Here is a 20011-nt window from a genome sequence, read left to right on the forward strand (position 1 = left end):
TCATTATAGAAGGTATTTGTTCAATGAATATAGATATAGCTGGGATGAGTCTTCCCAGAGGCAGTGCAGCTTGGTGAATGGAAGGCTAGACAAGGGGCTCCTAGCTCTAGAACAGAAGAAACTTTGGGCCATCTGGTGCAACCCTCTCAATTTGCACATGAAGAAACTGAGGCTTGCAACACCATCTTTGTCTTCTGGCATTTTAACTTTATAATAGACACATAAAAATGTGTTCGACACCATTACTTTTTAGAAGATAGCCAAATTACCAAGCAGGTTTTCCATGTTCCCATTTCGATGGCTATGTTTCTACAGGGAGAAAATTTTTCAGTCTGTTCTCATGATAATAAGACATGCCCATACTTATTGAATAGCAGAATGATGCCGGATTTGTGGACAGAAGACCTGGGTTCAAGTCTTGCTTCAGACACTTAATAAACCTGTGCAAGTCACATAACCCCCAAACCTCAGTTTCCTCATGTGTAAAATGAGAAAGTTGGACTGGATAATCCCCAAGTAACTTTGTAACTCTTATGCTATGATTTTAGCAGACCATAGCTTGGGCTGGACTCTAACCACTGGCATTCCCAAAGGACAGTTCACTCTTGGGGCAGTCAGGTCATGTATATCTTCTTACAGAATCAGAACTTCACTTCACTCCTTAGAGGTTGGGTGGGGTGAGTGGTAGTAAAGAGAAGACCACAAGGAGAGGTAGGGAGAGAAAGCATAGGTGCACCCAAACACATCTTAGCACCCTGGGCAAAGTTCCTTTCGCCTAGTGCTAGTTACTGTCCCAGTCATATGTCCCTCAACATCTTTTTCCAGCCTTTTTTTCCTAAGTATAGGGAAAGGAATTGGACCAAGTATTTCCTTCATATAGAAAACTCCCCGGGAGAGCAAGGAAAGGTAACCTGTCAGATCTATGGAGAACAGAAGAATTCATGACCAAACAGGAGATAGAGAACATTACAAAAAGCAAAACAGATGATTTTGATTACATTAAATTGAAAAGTTTTTGTACAAGCAAAGCCAATGCAACTAAGATTAGAAGGAAGGTAGAAAATTGGGAAAGAATTTTTACAACCAGTCTCTCTGAAAAGGGCCTCATTTCTAAAATATATAGAGAATTAAGTCAAATTTATAAGAATACAAACCATTCCCCAATTGACAAATGGTCAAATGATATGAAGACAGTTCTCAGATGAAGAAAGTAAAGCCATCTATAGTCATATGAAAAAATGCTCTAAATCACTATTGATTAGAGAAATGCAAATCAAAACAACTCTGAGGTACCACATCACACCTATCAGAATGGCCAACATGACAAAACAGGAAAATGATAAACGTTGGAGAAGATGTGAGAAAATTGGAACACTAATGCATTGTTGGTAGAGTTGTGAAATGATCCAACCATTTTGGAGAGCAATTTGGAACTATGCCCAAAGGGCTATAAAAATGTGCATAGCCTTTGACCCAGCAATAGCACTTCTAGGGCTGTATCCCAAAGAGATCATACAAAAGGGAAAAGGACCCACATGTACAAAAATATTCATAGCAGCTCTTTTTGTGGTGGCAAAGAATTGGAAATTGAGAGGATGCCCATCAATTGGGGAATGACTGAGCAAGTTGTGATACATGAATGTGATGGAATACTATTGTGCTATAAGAAATGATGAACAGGCTGACTTCAGAAAAACCTGGAAAGACTTGTATGGTCTGATGCTGAGTGAAGTGAGCAGAACCAGGAGAACGTTGTACACAGTAACAGCCACGTTGTGTGATGACTAATACTGATAAACTTAACCCTTCCTGGCAATACAAGGATCTAAGACATCTCCAGAGGCCTTGTGATGGAAAATGCTATCCACACCCAAAGAAAGAACTATGGAAATTGAATTGCTATTTTTTTTCTCTTCTGTTGAGTTTTGTTTCCTTTTTCTGATAGTTCCTCCTATTGGTTTTAATTTTCACTTATAATATCACTAATGTGAAAATATGTTTAATATGATTGTAAATGTATAGCCTATATCAGACTGTGTACTGTCTTGGTGAGGGTGGTGGGGAGGAAGGGGGAGAAAAATTTTAAACTCAAAAGCATATGGAGGTGATTATTGATAAATCAAAATAAATTAATAAAAAAAAAAAAAAGAAAACTCCCCAGATGAGGAAACTCCCTTTATCTGCTTCCCTTTGTAGGCCAGCCTCTCCTCTGCAATTTAGTCTTAGGTTGTTGCTTAGAGCATTGAGAGGTTAGGAGAACTATCCAAGGTCACACAGCCAGGATGTGTCGGAGATCTTCCTGGTTCCAAGGTTGGCTCTCTATACACTACGCTACACTCTCCCTCACCAAGTTTAAGATCATATTAGATTTCTGTCTTTGTCACCAGTCATACTAACTACAATCACTAGGTCCCACAAGGGATACAAAACTCCCCAGATCAAGGGTCCAAAATGGCCACCATAGGTTCCTCAGTCTAGGGCTGGAAGGGACTTTGGTCCAATTTCTTCATCTTTCAGGAAAGTAAGGCAGAAAGGTTAAAAAAACTTGCCCAAGGTCACAAAGGTCACGTGTCTGGGGTGGGATTTGAACCTGGGGTAATCTGACCTGGGATGTTGACACAAGAATTTCAGCGGCCCCTTCCTATCCTTGATCAAAAAGGGACAAATACTTCCACGTTTTCAGTAGCACACTTTCAGTTTATTGACCTATGTGAAAATAATAGGTCTTTAAAGTCAGAAGAGGAAAAAAGATATGCGAAAGGGCATTTCTGTTTCTAGCCATTATACAAATATGCAAAAAAGGAATTAATTCTTCTGTTTTAATTCTCCACTCCCCCCAAAACAAAACAAAACAAAACTTCATTTCTAATGATACAAATGACTAAGGACCAGTTTAACAAATCCATCTTTATGTATATATTACATGCTTTGGGATATAGGTAAAAAATGTTCAAAAAAGTCAATCAGAAATTTTTCTATTCACAATATACACAAGGAGTTACTAATTATCTGTATAAAAAGAAAAAAAAAACACCAGAGCACCTTTGATGGGATTCTGAAGCACAGTACAGATGAGAAACAAGAATCCTTTTTATAAACAAGGAAATCGAGTGCTTCTGAAAAATCCTGCATCGACTCTTTTTGTTCCTCCAAAGAAAATACGAGGTAGCTTTTAGCCTCATAATTCAGTCAACTGCATCGTGGAGCTCATTTGTATTGTTATTTTTACTGACGTCACTTGGTGACCTAGAATCGCACCTAGCGCTCAGACAGTGGTGCTCAAGCCTAATGCCCACAATTGTAAGGCACAGTTGTTCTGAGTGTTGTTTTTTTTTTTTTGCATCACCTTAAAATACTGGCCATCACAGTGTGTTCTCTTTAGAACTTTATGACAATGGAAGCAATCCCTAACCCAGTGGCCATGAAGTACGGCAGCCCAATGGAATCATACCAATCAAACAGTTGTTCACCATGCGGCTCGGTGTGACAAACGAGCTCACTGGCACAGTGAAATGGTACCTTTGGAAATGCACAAAGCACATTCGTAAATAATTCAACATATTGCTTCATCTCCCAATTCTGCTACCATGAAGAAAGAGTCATAGTTGAGGCTGCGACAGTAACTCCCAAGCCTCGCTTGGACCTCCCTCCCTCACCTGTCATTCCCGTCCCACCCCCCCCGCAGAATCCACTTCATGGTGCTGGCGAAAAACGTCACTCTGTACATTGCCCTAAAAACAGTGAAACCCATTAAAATCCAGCCTTCCTTCAAGTAAGTTTTCCAATACTGTCTAAAATCTGCCAGTCCTCACATGTCAGTATGGGATACTTCATGAACTCATGAATCCATACATTTGTCATTGTGAGCTCATGCCTAAAAAAAAAAATGTCAAGTGTTGCTTTCCTTCCATTTATCCATCTGAATTGTGCTCTGAAAACTCCTGCTTTCTCTTGAAAAGAGTCCCCGTCTTTCGATCTGCAGTTTAGCCTACAACACCTAAAAAGTGCTTCTTCAACATAAATACTTCAACCAAGTGCTCGAACTTATTGAGGGTTAAAAAAAATGTAACAAAAAGACCCCACCAAACCACGGCCCGAGCTCGCTCAGTTAACGCCAACCACTTGGAGTTTGAAGAACAAGTCAAGGGCTTTTTGGTGGTGGTGGTGGTGGTTGTTTCTCTTTAAAAGAAAACAAAAAAATTGGTGTCTGTGGACTCTGAAGATTCAATTCTTCTCCAGGCTTTTGACATTTGGGGAATCTCTGAAGAAGATTTCTTTTCATAAGAACAGCACACTGGGCAAGGCACACTGGGGTTAGAATGCACAGCTTGAACAAAAGTGGTCAAGGTGGCAGTTCAGACTAATGTTCCAGGCTTTGAATCTTCGTGCCAAAAGAGCCTCTGTTCGTTATTGTCCATGTTGTTTTCCAGCCGACTCCCATCTGTACTGTCCAGTTGACTGGCCTCGGCGTACTGTCTATAAAAAGAAATGTGGAAAAAATGACTGCCTGGGACCATGTCTATATGTACTTTTAAACTACAGAAAAACAAGAAGGAAATTAGTAGAAAAACCAAAGGTAGTTAGTAGAAATAACATTTTAAAATTCAATGGGCATTACAAAGTTATGGGCCCATATCAGGGACAAGACATGGGTTCTTTCCCACTTCCCTTTTAACCTTTGACATATCTAACTACAGTCTCCTAGCGAGTGGCACTGAATTAGAAAGCCCCAGGCAGATGAAATGATGCTGCCCCTCCACCCCCACCACCATGATGCATTCCAATAAGGTAAACCTTTACAGTGGCACCAAAATATTAGAAGGTTAGGGCATTAGTAGCAAAAATTCGCTTTACATTTATTTCCACACCTTACAGAGAAGGTGTGAAAAACTTTTTTGAAGGACATAGAGGGGAAAATATGCTATTTTAACCAACTTGTTGAGTGTTTTCCTGGACATTAAAACAACATAGGCATCTATTCCCTAATTTCACACACTACTTATTATCAAGAACAAACAGATCTGTCACACATGAAGCAATGCACACAAATGGAAAATGCTATACTTACTACCGCTGGCTATATTGAGCATAAGAGAACTTAAAAATGAGCTCATTTCTGCAGATACAACCATTCGCCTGGACAGAAGCCCTTTGTTCTGCCTAGTGACAGGTGGTGTTGGACAGGAAGAAAGGGAAATGGAAAATAGGAAGTGAAAGAAGAGTCACTTGAAGGGAGAAGAAAAACAATACCAACTTAGGCCCACAGGGCTAGGAACTGGCCTGTAGCACAATAGAGAGTCACTGTTACAGATGAGGTAAATCGAGTTCAAGTTAAGTGACTTGTCCAAGGTCACACGGGCAGTGCCAAAGAAAATCCAAATTAACACTGTACTCTGCGTCCAGGCACCAGTCTTCCAGACCTTTATTTTATATGTATCATATTAAGCTATCCAAGCCAATTCTAGCTTGGAGAAATAGGTCCATGTCCCCTTCACATCTCTCTGTCCCAAGAAGATCAAAAAGTATAACTGAGATATAATCTACATTGGTAGACTACCACGCCATGGATGATAACATAAATCCAATGGAGAATTAGAATGGCCTTGATTCCCTAAGGATCATGTACTCAATTTACTGAAATTGGTGGTAAGAATTTCAAACACTCCTCTCAGTTTGTGAAAGCATGAAAAAATTTAATCAACTGAGCAGTTCAGTGAGGCTTCTTTCTTCTGGGAAAATATTGCCTTTCTTAGTTTTAAATGTGAGTGTTTGGGAAAATTTCACATGTTTACAACCATCAGCCTTCCAAAGGGTAGTTTTCTCAAGCGCCTCCTTTATTTTTACGTACCATATATCCTCTTAGACAGTGGGAGTTAAGCAAATCAGATGGTCTTAGTAACCCATGCAGGTATGTAGCTACAACAAATCAATGAGGATCCTGGCAATAGCTTCTAATTTCCAGTTAAACACACTTCTTTTCAAAAGGTCAACCTCCTTTATTAGGGCGCATCTTGGGCAGGCTGAATTACATGAACAATCTTGAAGGAATAGGTTCTCTCGGAAAAGAAAAGTATTTCCGGGCTCTGACAAGATTTGTGTCTAAGATGTCACAAATGTCTAAAGATTTGTTGCATATGTCTTTACTGAGTGAGCCTGAAGGGCAAGTAAGACACCCCCTAAATATGAAAATTATTTGTGAAAACCCAGTCCGACCTGGTTAGAACATCCTTCCCCTGGGGGAAAAAAAAGAGAAGTTCAAATTCTGGGCCCAAGTTCAGGGTACTGCTTTTTACTCCTACTCTGTTTTAAGCATCACTTGTTGCTGTCTAAACTGTCTGACTTCCTCTGAGATACATTTTCGTTAAAATTCTCATTGGAGCAAACTGTTGAGTTTTGATAACTGGTCTCATACTTGTGAATGAGAACTGCTGACGCTGTGTTGGGAATGAAAATCCTGTTAGGCTTGATTCCATAGAATACACTCAGTTCACCCTCTACTTTGCCAGTGAAGACATGGTGTAGACAGAATAATTCTAAGACTGTAAGGTGCTGAGGTGCTGACCTGTACTAATAGGGAAGTCTCTTCACTGGGGGTTCTCTGTATCAATAAAACCACCCTGGATAATGAAAAAGAACCAACCAGCTCAACTGCCTTTGTGACTCCTTTTGTGCTCCTCTGAATGCTTATGAAAGCCTGGCTTTAAGGTAGATGGACAGCTGGCTGCTTCTGTCACGTCTTTGAGGAGGCAGGTTCAAGACAGAAATAAACACTAGCATTTGCTCGAAATTAAGCTTGCCAACTGTCTAGTAGGAATTCTGGTCACAAAAGGGCTCCTTTGGAATTGAGATGTTTGCAATCTACTTTTTAACAAATTGCTTTAATTTCATTTACTTTTAATTTATCGAAAACAATAATAGTTAGCATTTATATAGCACTTCAAGGCTTGAACAGGTAATTTAATTTTAAAATACAATTTAATCCCCCTGTTCTCTTTTGCATATAGAAATGCTTATTGGGTTCAGAATTTTTAAATGAAAATTTAAAAAAAGTTAAAAAAAAAACTTCTGAGGTTTTTGTGCTTTCTGTTGAGGCAGTCGGGGTTAAGTGATGTGCCCAGGGTCACACAGCTAGTAATCCCTGGGTTTTTGAGTCCTGCCTTTGACATGCTGGGCTGCATGACCATGGGAAAGTTATTTAACTTCTCAGTGATGAAATTCACCTTCTGAGACCTCAAGTTATAGATGAGTTCTAACAAGTTACACATCTGTATTGGTAGAGTAAGTTTCCATATTGAAATACTGATGAAAACACAGGTGTGGAACACAAAATACCTGTAGTACCTACCCCAGAGGGTTGTTATGAAGCTTCTAGGAGATCCTGTGTGTAAAGAGCTTTGCAAATTGCAAAGCACCATATGAACATCTATTACAATTATGCTATAGCATGTAAGCAATTGTGAGGTAGGGCTAGGGTGAAAAATAACCCTGAAACTCAACAGGTACAATATTATTCTACATACACAGAGAAAAACATTCAGCATACTTGTAGGTTCCTACTAGTATAGCCTAGAAATCTATTTTTTTTAAAGTTAAGAATATGATATAGCCATGAGCTGAGGTCTTCAGTTCTGGGGAAGATTACTAGGAAGCTTAGAGCAATTACTCAACTATTCTCACCTGCTTGGAGGTGGCAAAGGACTGTAGACATTGCCATAGCAGCTGGTGTAAGAAGAATGTGAGAGCGGATCAGCCAACCCTAAAGTTAATTGAGTCCTCCAATTCCCGGACGCACTTGTGGAAGACACTGGGAATAAACAACAAAGAAACATGAAAATGACTTGTTGAGTCGGCAAAGATGTCAAGAAATGGCCTGTAGCCGAACTTTTTCCTGAAGGCACCTTGCTCCACTTCCCCGCCCCCTGCACTAATCAGAATGGGGTGGAGACAGAGGAGGCCCCACCACAGAATAGACTGCCCCCAAAAGTTCAAATCACAGGCAGCTTCTTACAAGGTAGAAGAAACTGCCCGCTCAAGAATGTACCACGTCTTCATTCTGTCAACAAAGCAGGAATGATGACATTTACTTCTTGCCCCATCCAGATGTTTCGAGGAGGATAAATGCATAAGAGGCCCTCTGATTCATTTCCTTTAAGAGAATCACTATGCAAAATGGGGTGGCACAATTAGTTATTATTTTGTAACCCCCCCAAAGTAATAATATACTCAGTGAAGAAATCTGACCTTTTCTGAATTTTATAGCCTGCCTCCTACCTAGTCCAGGTGTCCAAACAGGGAGGGGATCAGAGGTGAGAAGATTCATTTCAACAGGAGTAAACTGGAATGAGAAACAACCTGGAGGATTGAAGTAATCCTGGGCTTCAGGGATAGTTATTAGGCATTCAGACCAGTTTTCCTCCACACCTGGGATGGACCTGCTGACCCAAAAAGCTGATGAACGTTAGGATCACACAGTCATCTTACTATTTTGTCTCCTGCTCTCCAGCCTCTTCCCTCTTAAATTACTTTCCACTGCACTGTTTTTTCTGTATGTGCATAATATTTTCGTGTTGCTTTTCCCATCAGGCTGGAAGGGAGTGTTTGTTTCTTTGTATCTCCAGTGCTTAGCACAGTTTGACAGATTACTTTAATGTTACTAATGACTAATCTAAATACAGCCCAAAATGGAACCGACATGACTTGGAAGAATTTTGCAGCTCTGATTGTTGAGAAGGATGTGTGTGGATGCCCACATTTGGCTGAAATGTCCTTTGAATCTTAGTACAACTATCTGGCTGCATGACCCCAGGTGAGCCATTACTCTCCCTGGGCCTGTTTCCTCAACTGTAAAATGAAAAGAGGTAGATGAGGTGATTGATTGCTAATCTCCTTTTGTAGGTAATGAAAGAAGGATAATAATAATAATAATAATAATAATGATAGGGCAGGTAGGTGGCACAGAGGATAAAGTGCCAGGCCTGGAGTTAGGAAGACTCACCTTTGAACTCATGTTCAAATATGGTCTCAGACATTTACTAGCTGTGTGACCCTGGGCAAGTCATTTAACTCTGCTTCAGTTTCCTCATCTGTAAAATGAGCTGGAGAAGGAAATGGCAAACCACTCCAGTATCTCTGCAAGAAAACTCTAAATAGGGTCACAAAGAGTCTAACACAACTGAAAAAATGACTGAAAAATGAAAGGATAAGAACGTTTCTGCTTAATGTTCCTCACACACAGTATTTCATTTCCCATCTCCATGCCTTTGCATAGGCTAGGCTCTCCTTCATGCCTGGTACCTACCTCCTACCCTGCTGCCTCTTAGAATCCATAGCTTCCTTCCAAGTTTAAATAAAGGCCATTGACTGCCTAACCCTGCTATCAACACCACCTTCCCTCCTTCCAATTGGATGCCAACTTCTCCCTGGTACGCCTGCTCCACTTTGCCTCTCGGGCCAGAGCCCTCCAGCTTCTTCCACCCTCAGCCCACTATGGCCATTTACAACAGTTTGTTTGACGAGGTAGTCTCCAATGACAATCCTTCTGGCAAGATGGAGAAAACACCAATCAGCAGAAGAATCTGTAGTCCCCTCAATTAGAATGTGTCTTCCTTGACTCCTTTGCTTTTCTATTTTTAATCACTGATGCCTACCACAGTGCTTGGCATGGAGTAAGTGCTTAATAAATGCTTTTTCATTCCTTCATTCCATTGTGCGTAGATATCATTTTTTAAGTGGCCAGTCCCCTTTATCAGGGGGTGCTGATAGTATGAAAACTCCTCCAGGGCAGGGACTTTTATTTCTGTTCCTGTATCCTCAGTACCAAGCAGAGTGTCCGATGCTTAGGATGTGTCTAATAAAAGCTCTGAGGTTGATTGATTGGTTTCTAGGGCGCATAGATCAAATAACTCTAGGAAAGGCAATAGAAGTAATACCAATGGCCCCAGGGGTGTGATAAAAGCTCTGTCTCCCAAAGATCAGCCCAGGGGTCTGGGTCAGCCATTAAACTAGATGACTAACAAACACCCAAATAACTGGGAGCTAAAGATACACATTTTGTTATCTTTACTTGAAAAATGATACTCTTTACCTGCCTTCTAAAGCATTCTTTTAAAATCGGGGTTCTGAACCATTTTTTGTGCTTGGGCAGCCTGATGAAGTCTGTGACCCTGTCTCCAAACAAAGTTTTTAAATAATTTAAAGAAATGCTAAATTTGAGTTAGAAGTTAATAAGTAAATAATAAGTAATTATGGTTTTTTTCACAGACCTCCTGAGACCTAGCCACAAGCTCCTGGACCTCAGGTCAAGAACATTTGTCTTAAAGGAAAAGAAATAGCATTTTGATTTTTCATTTCAAATGAATAGCAAATGCTTTTTCAACCACTGTCAGTGGTTGGCAAGATGATGTCAACTGTTCTTTCAGTTTATTTTTCATGCAATTCAATTTAATTAATAAGCATTTATTAAGCCCTTAGTATATGCCAGGCACTCTGCCAAGCCTGAAGAATACAAAGACAAACAAAATAAGCGCTCAATGGTCTCTACCCTCAAGCGCAGAATGTTCAATAGGACCATACTGTGGTCTAACTCTTTAAAAAGAAGTTTTCAGTATAATTAGGATTTGCAGCCATGTGGTCTAATTCCTAATAATAATGAAAGAAGTCTTATTTTTTTAATGAATGACCAAACCTGGTGAATGAGGAAGGCACAAACCACTCAGAAACAGGTAACAGAAAGCAGTCTAACTCCTACTCAGATTGTCAAACTTGATAACTCACCATTGCCCCAGTTTGCTACAACTTTGGCCAGGACTACTGGGATTTGTTGGAGTTTCTGTTCCCTGCCCTGGCCTGGTCTCACCACTACCTATCCCCACCTAACTCCTTGACTCCCTGCCACCATTCCCACCCCCACCCTTCAATTTCCACCATGGAATTTAACGAACCTCTTGAAAAATGTTTGGAAAATGTTCTCTCTTTGCCCACGGCCTGATTCATATAGAATGGAGAGCTTTATGGAAGGTAGGCTTCATATAAATCTGAGAAATAAACAAGGCTCCTCAGTCCTTAAAATGGGGCGCTTAGGAGGAGGGATGTCACAGAATGCTGAAAAAGTGCTACAGGTAACAATTTTGAAATATAGTTATGATGTACAATTGGGAATATGTAATAAAAGTCCTTTCAGCCCAGGAAAGGAAATATACGTCATTGTTTTTGGGCCTTGCAAATTTGGACCTCATATGGCTCTCATGTCCCAAGGACAGAGAGATCTGATCACTGGTGCTCAATGCCTACAGAATAAAATACAAGCTCAAATGTTGGCATGGCCTTGTGGGCAGAGTTGGCCTTGGATTCAAGAAAACCGTGGTTCAAAAGCTCCCTCTGTAACCTACTGGATGTGCCCTTCTAGGCAAGTTCTTAGCCTCAGCCCTCCGAGGTGATTATTTGTGGAATAGGTGCTGATTTGCATTGGTAGAGGGAGTTTCATTACCAAGAGTTCCCTAAACCACTGAAGTTACTGGGACCAGGCCTGAAAAATAAAATATAGCACCCTTCTTCTCTTCGATCCACTACTACTGCCTTCCTCTTCCCAAATTACTTTGCATCTATTTTGTACATGGTTTACCAATAGAATGTAATATCCTTGAGGGAAGAATCTCTTTCATTTTTGAAAAGCACACAGTAGGCGATTATTTAATGCTTATTGATTGACTGAAGGCATTAAGAGGACAACATCTAACTCCAACCTACCTTTCTAGCCCAATTTCACACCTTCTCAGACTCTATATTCCAACCATATAGGATAATAAGAAGTTTCTCATCCTGTTCTCTCCTATCTCTGTCTTTGGTGTGTTCTGTCCCCCATTCTAAGAGTGATTTGCCATTTTTTTCTCCAGCTCATTTTACAGATGAGGAAACTGAGGCAAACAGGATGAAGTAACCTGGCCAGAGTCACCCAGATAGTATCTGAGGCCAGATTTCAACTCAGGAAGTCTTCCAGACATCAGGCCCAGCACTCTTGCGCACTATGGCACCACCTACCTGCCCAAGGATAAACTACAAATTCCTCGGCCTGTCTTTTAAAGCCAGTCATAATCTCCCTTTCAAGACTCATTTCACTTAACTCCCCTTCACAGTCTCTAAATCCTAAGCAAGCCTGCGTGCTTTCTGTTCCTTCTGTCCCACCTCAGCATTTTTGCACAGGCTGTGCCTGGAATACATTCTCTCTTCAGCTCTGTTCCTTAGAGACCTCAGCTTCTTTCAAAACTCATCTCAGGCCCCACCTCTTATGCAAAACCTTTCCTAATCCCACCAGCCACTTTCCCTCTACAATTTACTCAACTGGGTAGGTGTGGGGTCAGCAATTTTTTACACCTTGCTATCTGTATTTACTTATCTGTTTACATGTTATCTACTCTCCATTAGAATTTAAGTTTCTTAAAGGTAGGAAAGGTTTCCTTCATCTTTGTCTTCCTAGCCTCCATTCAAAGGGCAGTGCCTTCCTTGGGCATAGTACAGACCGAATACATGCTTCCGTTTTTGCCCTGAACAAGATGCTTAAATATGTGTTTAAATGAATTAAGACTCAGTCGTACCCAGACCCACAAAATTGTAGAGCTCAAAGAGAACTTGTGAGATCAACCGATCCAACCCCATTCATCTCCCTAATGTGGAAACTGAGGCCAGAAGTGGATTAGCTCCAGCTCACAGAAGGAATAAGGGAAGTAGCAGTGGAAAGAGCCCTGAGTTTGAGGTCAGAGGACCTGGGTTTGAGTCGCAACTCTTCTGTGTACTGTCTATGTAACCGTGGGCAGGTAACTTGACCATTCGGGGCCTCAGTTTCCTAAGTTGTGCGAAATCACTCAGCAAACATTTATTAAGCACCTACTATGTGCCAGGGACCACGCTGAGCCCTGGGGATACAAAGGAATGCAAAAATAAAAACAAAAACGAAAAAACAAACCAGTCCCTCCCCTCAAGGAGCTCACATTCTAATCGTGGAGACAATGAGCAAACAGCTCTGTACAATCTAGTGACAGTAGGAGCAGGAAATGATCAACAGAAGGAAGGCACTGGAATTAAGAGGGGTTGGAAAGGTTTCCTGCAGAAGATGAGATGTCTTTAAAGGGCACTTCTAGCTTTAAATCTGGGACCCTATGAGGAAGCACCAGGGCTGGGACTAAATTGCAGGTCACCAGCACCGCACTGCTTCCCATTGCTGGTTCCAAATCTATTCATTTTCTTTGGCTTAAAAAAAAAAAAGTTCCCCGATGCCCAACTCCTCCATTACCTGAAGTGTAGGAAGAAGCTCGGCTGCTTGGGGAGCAGGGTACCTGCAGAGCAGAGAAGCCCAGACTTCTTTGTGAGCCTCGGTCCGAATCAAAGCTCGCCTGCAAACTGTGACCCAAGTCTTTGTGTCCAGAGGCTCGCTGGTACCAGCCGCGGAGGTGCTCTGCTACTAAGGCCTTGTGAATGTTTTTGGTGATGTGCTCAGATTTCACGGGTGCCTTCCTTGGCAGTCGGAGAGTTGCATATGGGTTGTGGGGCACCCGGTTCATCTCATCTTCATGGTAGGACCTGTACTCGTTGTGACGGTCATATCCATAGTGCGTGGATGAGCGGTAGGAAGGGTTGACGCTGTACTGCCCCTCCGTGTCATTTTCATAAACGTAACCTCCGCTATAATAAAGATCACAGTCAGCATATGGCGGGTACCCAGAAATAAAGTAGCTGCAAGAAGGCTGTTCTTGACTCTTGGGATAGCCGCCATTTCTCATGTCTTTTGGGGCCAGGTTGGGCATGCTCCCAGAATTGGATGTGGAGACGTGGTGCTTTTTGGACCTCCTCCGGCCCCTCGCTCGAGTGTCAAGCGTTTGTGTGGTATAGTAGGGGCCCCCACTGGGGGTCACACAGTAATATTCTGCACTCGACTGACTAGTGTAGGATGAACCGTCATCCAGGATTTCTGTGCTGCTACTTCTTTGGGACTTGGAAAGGGAAAAGAATGGCTTGTCACCGTCAAGTTCAGAGAGCAGATGGGTCTGAGACTCCAGACTTCCACTCCTCTGCCTGCAGTGTTGTGGGGAAGAGTCGGGCCTAGGAGAGATGAAAATTAGACTTGTAAAAAAAAATTACCATGAAGAAGGACAACACTGAAAGATTTAATACCATGTCTAGAGTTTCAACTTCCTATTTCTTTATTTTTAAAATATTTTATTTTCATAACATCTTATAGTTTTATATCATCCTATAATATATTTGCAATCATAGGTGATAAATTATTTATAATATCACACAGTAGTATTAATACATTTTATAACTTTAATAACTTTTAGTGGTATTTAAAAATAATAAGTCTATTCTCAAAGCTAAAATAAATAAGTTAGGATCAAAGATTTGGAGCTGGAAGTTAATTCAGAGATCATCTAGTCCAACTTCCTTATTTTACAGAGTGGGGAGGGACTTGTCAAAGGTCACACAGCCAGTAAGTGGCACCATTTGAACCTCAATGTCCCGATTCTAAACTGAGCTCCCTTCCTCACAATACTGCAAAACACAAAGGCCATCTGTGAGAGTTCATCTCTACTATTGTACTCTTTCCACACAGAGGAAGAACTCCAGAGAAAGGCCAGGCTACAGAAAAACATATTATCCAAATTCTTTTTCTAGGAATGGGGAAGTTCGGCTGATGATATCCAACCTTCCTAGGAGAATAAAAAAAAAAAATCCAGCTACCACCTGGAGCTCACTCTTTCTAGGTCAAAAATTAAGGAGCAAGGCTATAAACTTCCAATCTGGTTTTGGTCTGGTTTTCTGTTTCTTCTGGGAAATGCTATGCTATTTATCTGGTGGTAAGAAGTAACAGACATACAAAAGGTCTGATATACTACTGGAAAAATCTGAAGGCATTCTCTTTGCAAAAGGATATAAAATGATCATCTTTAAAAAAGAAAAAGATCAATCCATGAATATAGGCCAAAATAGAACAATGACAATCCTCGTTTTTTATAAATAAGATTCAAGCTCCTCCTGGTTTAAATACAGCAACTCTCTTTTATTTTTTTTTTGGTTAGGCAATGGGGTTAAGTGACTTGCCCAGGGTCACACAGCTAGTAAGTGTTATGTGTCTGAGGCTGGATTTGAACTCAGGTCCTCCTGAATCTAGGGCTCTATCTGCTATGCCACCTAGCTGCCCCAGCAACTCCCTTTTTGCCCCCTTCAAATAAAACCCAATAAATAAATAAAACCCAAATCAGTCAACATTAGCTCTTACTCTAAATGGCTACTGCTGTAGGCATTTCGGGTGAGAACGGGGGTGGTCGGCATGCTTCTGCCCCCCTGGGGACGCCGCTCCACAGTCCTATAGGGACTGCTGTGTGTTGACAATATTTCTCTGGAAAAAAGAAGAGAATTCGGTTAATGGTTGGCTTTGTATATCTTTGATAACCAAATCAGCAGTTAATACTAAACCTACCAGGGTCCATATGAAACTGAGGGGATGCTAAAAAGAAAGAGTCTTATTTTTTTTTTAATCCGGTGGGCTGCTAAATGAATATTAAAAACCAACAAAAATAGCTTGCATAAATGTAATACTTTATAATTACAAGATAGGCACAACAAACTAGCAAAGAACATATTAGACTTGGGAGTCTGACAGACCTGGGTTCAAATTCCAGCTCTCGCTGTGTGCCCCAGAGAAAATCACTTAACTTTTGTAAGCCTCAGATAACTGTGTAAGACTTGTAACCAAGTTAGGGATGGGTTGTGATCGGAGGTGGTGAAAAAGGAAAGAAATCTTAGATCCTGATCTACACATAAAGACTCACAAAGTGCTTTACAAAGAATTCACATCTGAGTATTAAGAAGAGGAGGTTAATGTCCCCAGGACATGTTTCTTTGAGTATAATGATACATACATAATGTGTATGTATATGGAGTATATATATTTTGTATGTGTATATATATATATATATATATATACATATATAGTATATATATTTGAGTATAATGATATAATTTGATATAATGAAAAAAATGGAACTGAGGTTTAAAAAGAACATGTTTGTTGAATGAATGAATTAAATAGCTGAAATAGGATTCAAACCCAGGTCTTACTGACTCCGAGTACAGTCATGCTATAGCCAGGATTTTAGAGACAAGAAAAAGGAGATTAAGCCACATGGCACATCTGGGTTGTAGAATCAGGCAGATTTCTTTACTTGGCTTTCTAAAATGGACTTTGTAACAAAAAATTTCTTGGAATCTCCATTAAGCACCTACCAAGTACCAGGCATGATACTAAGAGCTAGGAACATAGGTAGAATTGCAATAGTCCTTGACCTCAAGAAAAAACAACAAGTGGTAATCTCGGACAATATTTATTATTCTTTTAATGCTTTTATTTATTTTTATTTAATTCTTTCTTTTATGTGTTCTTTTTTATTTAATTCTTCTATTCTTTCAACAGAAACGAAAAGGAATTTAACAAAGCTACAATTAGCTAAACACCACTTAAAAAAAAATCTTCTTAGAATGCTACTCATTTCCTTCCAGAGAAGCAATGGACTAAAATGCAGAGAGACACATTTTTTTGCATGTGGCCAACATGAGAATTTGCTTTGCTTGCCGATGAATATTTGTTATAAGGGTTTTCTTTTTCTTTTTTCATCCCAGTGTGTGTTGTGTGTAGGACGTGGGAGGCAGAAAAAAATAACTGCTTGATAAAAAGAAAAAAAAATTCCATAAAAAAATTCCCTCAGAACACTATTTACTGTCAACAAATAAAAGCTTCATAACTGGGCCTTAGCTTCTCCATCTGTGAAATGGATAGGATTACAACACTACTTGTTGTGAGGATAAGCAAGGTCAAAGGTGAAAAGGCTTTACATTTCTGGGAGAAAAGGGTGTCAGAGAATCCAAAAGTGATGCTGATACTGGCAGTGCTGACCACATAGCAAGCGCTAAGGAAAGTTTGTTGAATTGGTAATAGAAACAAACTAGCATCCACCCTCTTACCTGGACTGCCTGCTTTCTGTGAGCTGCTCATTCATGGAAGACTTCCTGAAGTGGATTCTCTCCAGACCAAGAGACTTGGGGGGAGGAATTCTTGGAGAATGCGGAACTGAACTGGACCGTTGGGCAGGGAGGGTGAAGGAATCATTGGCTGTGGGAAATGAGAATATTTCTTAGCAAAATCTAAAAGCAATGTATCTGATGATCTAGTGAAGAAAACATTCTTTCCAAGTTAAGGCATCCCGCTTCAGAAAGCAAGACAGGATAAATTTTTTTTGGGGGGGGAAGTGGTGGTGGCATTTGCAGTTGAAAAGATACTAAAGCATTCCCCCCCAGGGCCTGAAACCATTCTTGCATCACTAAATAGGTCAGTTCCTATGGTGAAGGCATGTAAGAGGGGAAATACAATCACATTCCAGCAAACCAAACCCAGGAACAGATTCAATTCTGGGGACTTTGCTGTGTCTTCTCACCCTTTACCTCCCATTCTCCAACCCTCTCTCTGTATCCTTTCCTCACCAGCCCAAATGCCACCCCTGCTTCTCCCCTTCTGTGGTCCCAGTGGCTCTGACAAAAAGCAAGGAAAGCAGTGACTTATTGTGTTATCCCTCTCAAGACTATCTTCATTGGGAAAGAGGGGCCCCAAGATAAAGGAACCAAAAGAATAACTCCAATAAGGAGGAACTTTAGTCACCTACCAAATCTGAAGGGAAACATTTTGGGCAAGAGCATATCCTGAGGTCCTTCAAATCAAATACATCTATAAAGCCTGCCAGGGAAACAACATGCCCTTGGGACTGTATTTCACTACTTTTAAAACAAAGAACTGAATGACTTTTTCCCAGTCCCTCATAATTCTAGTGCCTTCTTTCTGTCCATTATTTCCTATTTATCTCCTATAGCTTGCTTGTACATAGCTGTTCATATGTTGTCTCCCCCATTAGATTATGGACTCTTTGAGGGCAGAAACTTTTTTTTTGCCTTTCTATGAATTCCCAGTGCTTAGCATAGTGCCTGGTACATAGTAGGCACTTAATGAATGCTTACTTACTGACTGACTGCAGAGGAGCATTACCAATTTTCAACCTGTAAGGAACTATCTGGAATAAAGAAGACCTAGGCTCAAATCCTGAAAATGGTTATTGACTGGATGGTACTTGGGCAACACACTTAACCTCTCTGAGCCTCAGTTTCCTTATGCGTAAAAGGGAAATAATGACACTTGGACATCTACCTCCTTTTAGGGACATCATGAGGGAAAGGCTTTTATAAAACAAGAAATACTACATAGCTTAATCTGCAGCTATTCTTTGGAAATCTAAGAAGTATTTAACATAACATGTTCATTGTGGTATTGAAATTAAGTCTATTTTTTTGTGCTATATTTTGATTCCCTGAAAAATCATCATCTACATATATCATAGCCATTAGCTAACCAGGATACTCAATTAACTAGAATGCTCATGTCCTCAAATGCATAGCTTATATTCCGTTGGAGAGGAGAATGTAAGAGGCAGAATTTTCTAAATCTCAGTAATAAACAGAATTTAAAAGGGAGAAAAGATGATGCATTTGGATTTTAAGTTTAAAAAATAAAACCCACACAAAAAAGTAAAACAACTCACCATCATCATAGGTTGTCGTATCTGATAAAGAACTGCTTTCAGATGGGATTATATCTTCTGTGAATGAAAATTGAATCTCTTAAAAAGAATTTTTTAACATAGAATGTATTTAGTGAATTATAGTGGAACATTTCTTTTTTTCTTTATTCAGATGAACACATTCAGAATAATTAGCTATTTAAGTTTTTTATGCAAGACTTCTTTTTTTGGGGGGGGGTGTTGACAAAAGAAACTTGAATTACTTCTTATGAGTGTTTCATCAATTTCCCATCTTGGCGCCTTCCTGCCATCCTTTGTACAAACCGACATCCTCCAGTCCAATGTCAGCCATTATCAAGCTTAACATCGAGACACTGCACAATGGAGCAATATAATTCCCATCACCTTCATTTTAGCACCTGTCATTCCAAGCTCTCCTCCTGCTTTTGTTAAGTTTGATAAACGTAGCTTATGAGATCATTAACTTAGAGCTGAAAGGGACCTAGAAGGTTATCTCATCCAACCTCATTTTACTGAAGAGGAAACTGAGGCCCAGGGAGGTTCAATTACTTGCCCAAGGTCATACAGCTAGGAAATGACAGGGCCATGATCTAAAAAAAGTCCTATGAGTCCAAACTCAGCCCTCATTCCATTTTACCTTGCTGCCTACATAATCATAGCTTGTGATTTGACAAGCTATGGGGAATCCATGTGATTCAGTAGCAAAAGTATTGTATTTGGAGCTGGAAGTGCCAGGGTTCAAATTTTGGCTTTGCCACTCCATTCATTACTTGTGAGACTTTGGGCAAGTCGCTTCTCTGGAACCATGGTTCCTCACCTGTAAAATGAGAGGGCTGGACGAGGTTGACCTCTAAAAGATGTGATTGGTGTGTCTCTACTATTTGATTAACCTCTCAGCCTCAGTTTCCTTATGTATATGTAACATCCACCTCCAGGTTAGTGAGGATCAAATCAGCTAACACAGAGAAATGGCTTTGCCCACCTTGAAGCACCAAGTAAATAATAGATATTGTTAATATTAGAAGCAGATGTAGTTACTGAAAAAGTCTGCTGTACATCAAACGTAAAAGTGTCTCTTCAGGAGAATGTCTCTTCTCAACTCTGCTACCGATGAAATGGAGGGTCACACTGAGACGTTGGCAAAGGAAGCACCCAAGTCTGGAAAATGTTGACTAGTTTACAGACAACTCTTCAATGATATTTCTAGTTGATGAGAAAGATCCGGAAGAGGCAGTTGGCCTTTCCTGAGAGTGTTTGTTTGGTTGACAAGAACTACCAAGTGGGGAGGCAAAGAGCACCTCCCCGACTTAAAAAGTCACGATAAAGGGAACCTCTAGCACCTTAAATGTTCATCGTGATTATTTCCACACAGTCTTTGT

At 40.4% G+C, this 20011-nt stretch overlaps 1 protein-coding gene across 1 annotated transcript in view; it reads right to left on the minus strand.

The window, feature by feature from the left end:
• Nucleotides 1–2676: 2676 nt before the first annotated feature.
• The window catches only part of FRMD4B (FERM domain containing 4B), a 209913-nt gene continuing 192578 nt past the window's right edge, over nucleotides 2677–20011 (minus strand). Inside the window, exons 19-24 of the mRNA XM_027863670.1 lie at nucleotides 18633–18689; nucleotides 17011–17158; nucleotides 15269–15388; nucleotides 13286–14091; nucleotides 7678–7804; nucleotides 2677–4476 (exon numbers count right to left, since the gene is read on the minus strand). Coding sequence (XP_027719471.1) covers nucleotides 4356–4476; nucleotides 7678–7804; nucleotides 13286–14091; nucleotides 15269–15388; nucleotides 17011–17158; nucleotides 18633–18689 — 1379 coding nt within the window. The 3' untranslated portion in view covers nucleotides 2677–4355. The remainder of the gene's footprint in view (nucleotides 4477–7677; nucleotides 7805–13285; nucleotides 14092–15268; nucleotides 15389–17010; nucleotides 17159–18632; nucleotides 18690–20011) is intronic.

This window comes from Vombatus ursinus, unplaced genomic scaffold (assembly GCF_900497805.2).
Source record: "Vombatus ursinus unplaced genomic scaffold, bare-nosed wombat genome assembly UNPS02014773.1, whole genome shotgun sequence".
NCBI lineage: Eukaryota > Metazoa > Chordata > Mammalia > Diprotodontia > Vombatidae > Vombatus > Vombatus ursinus.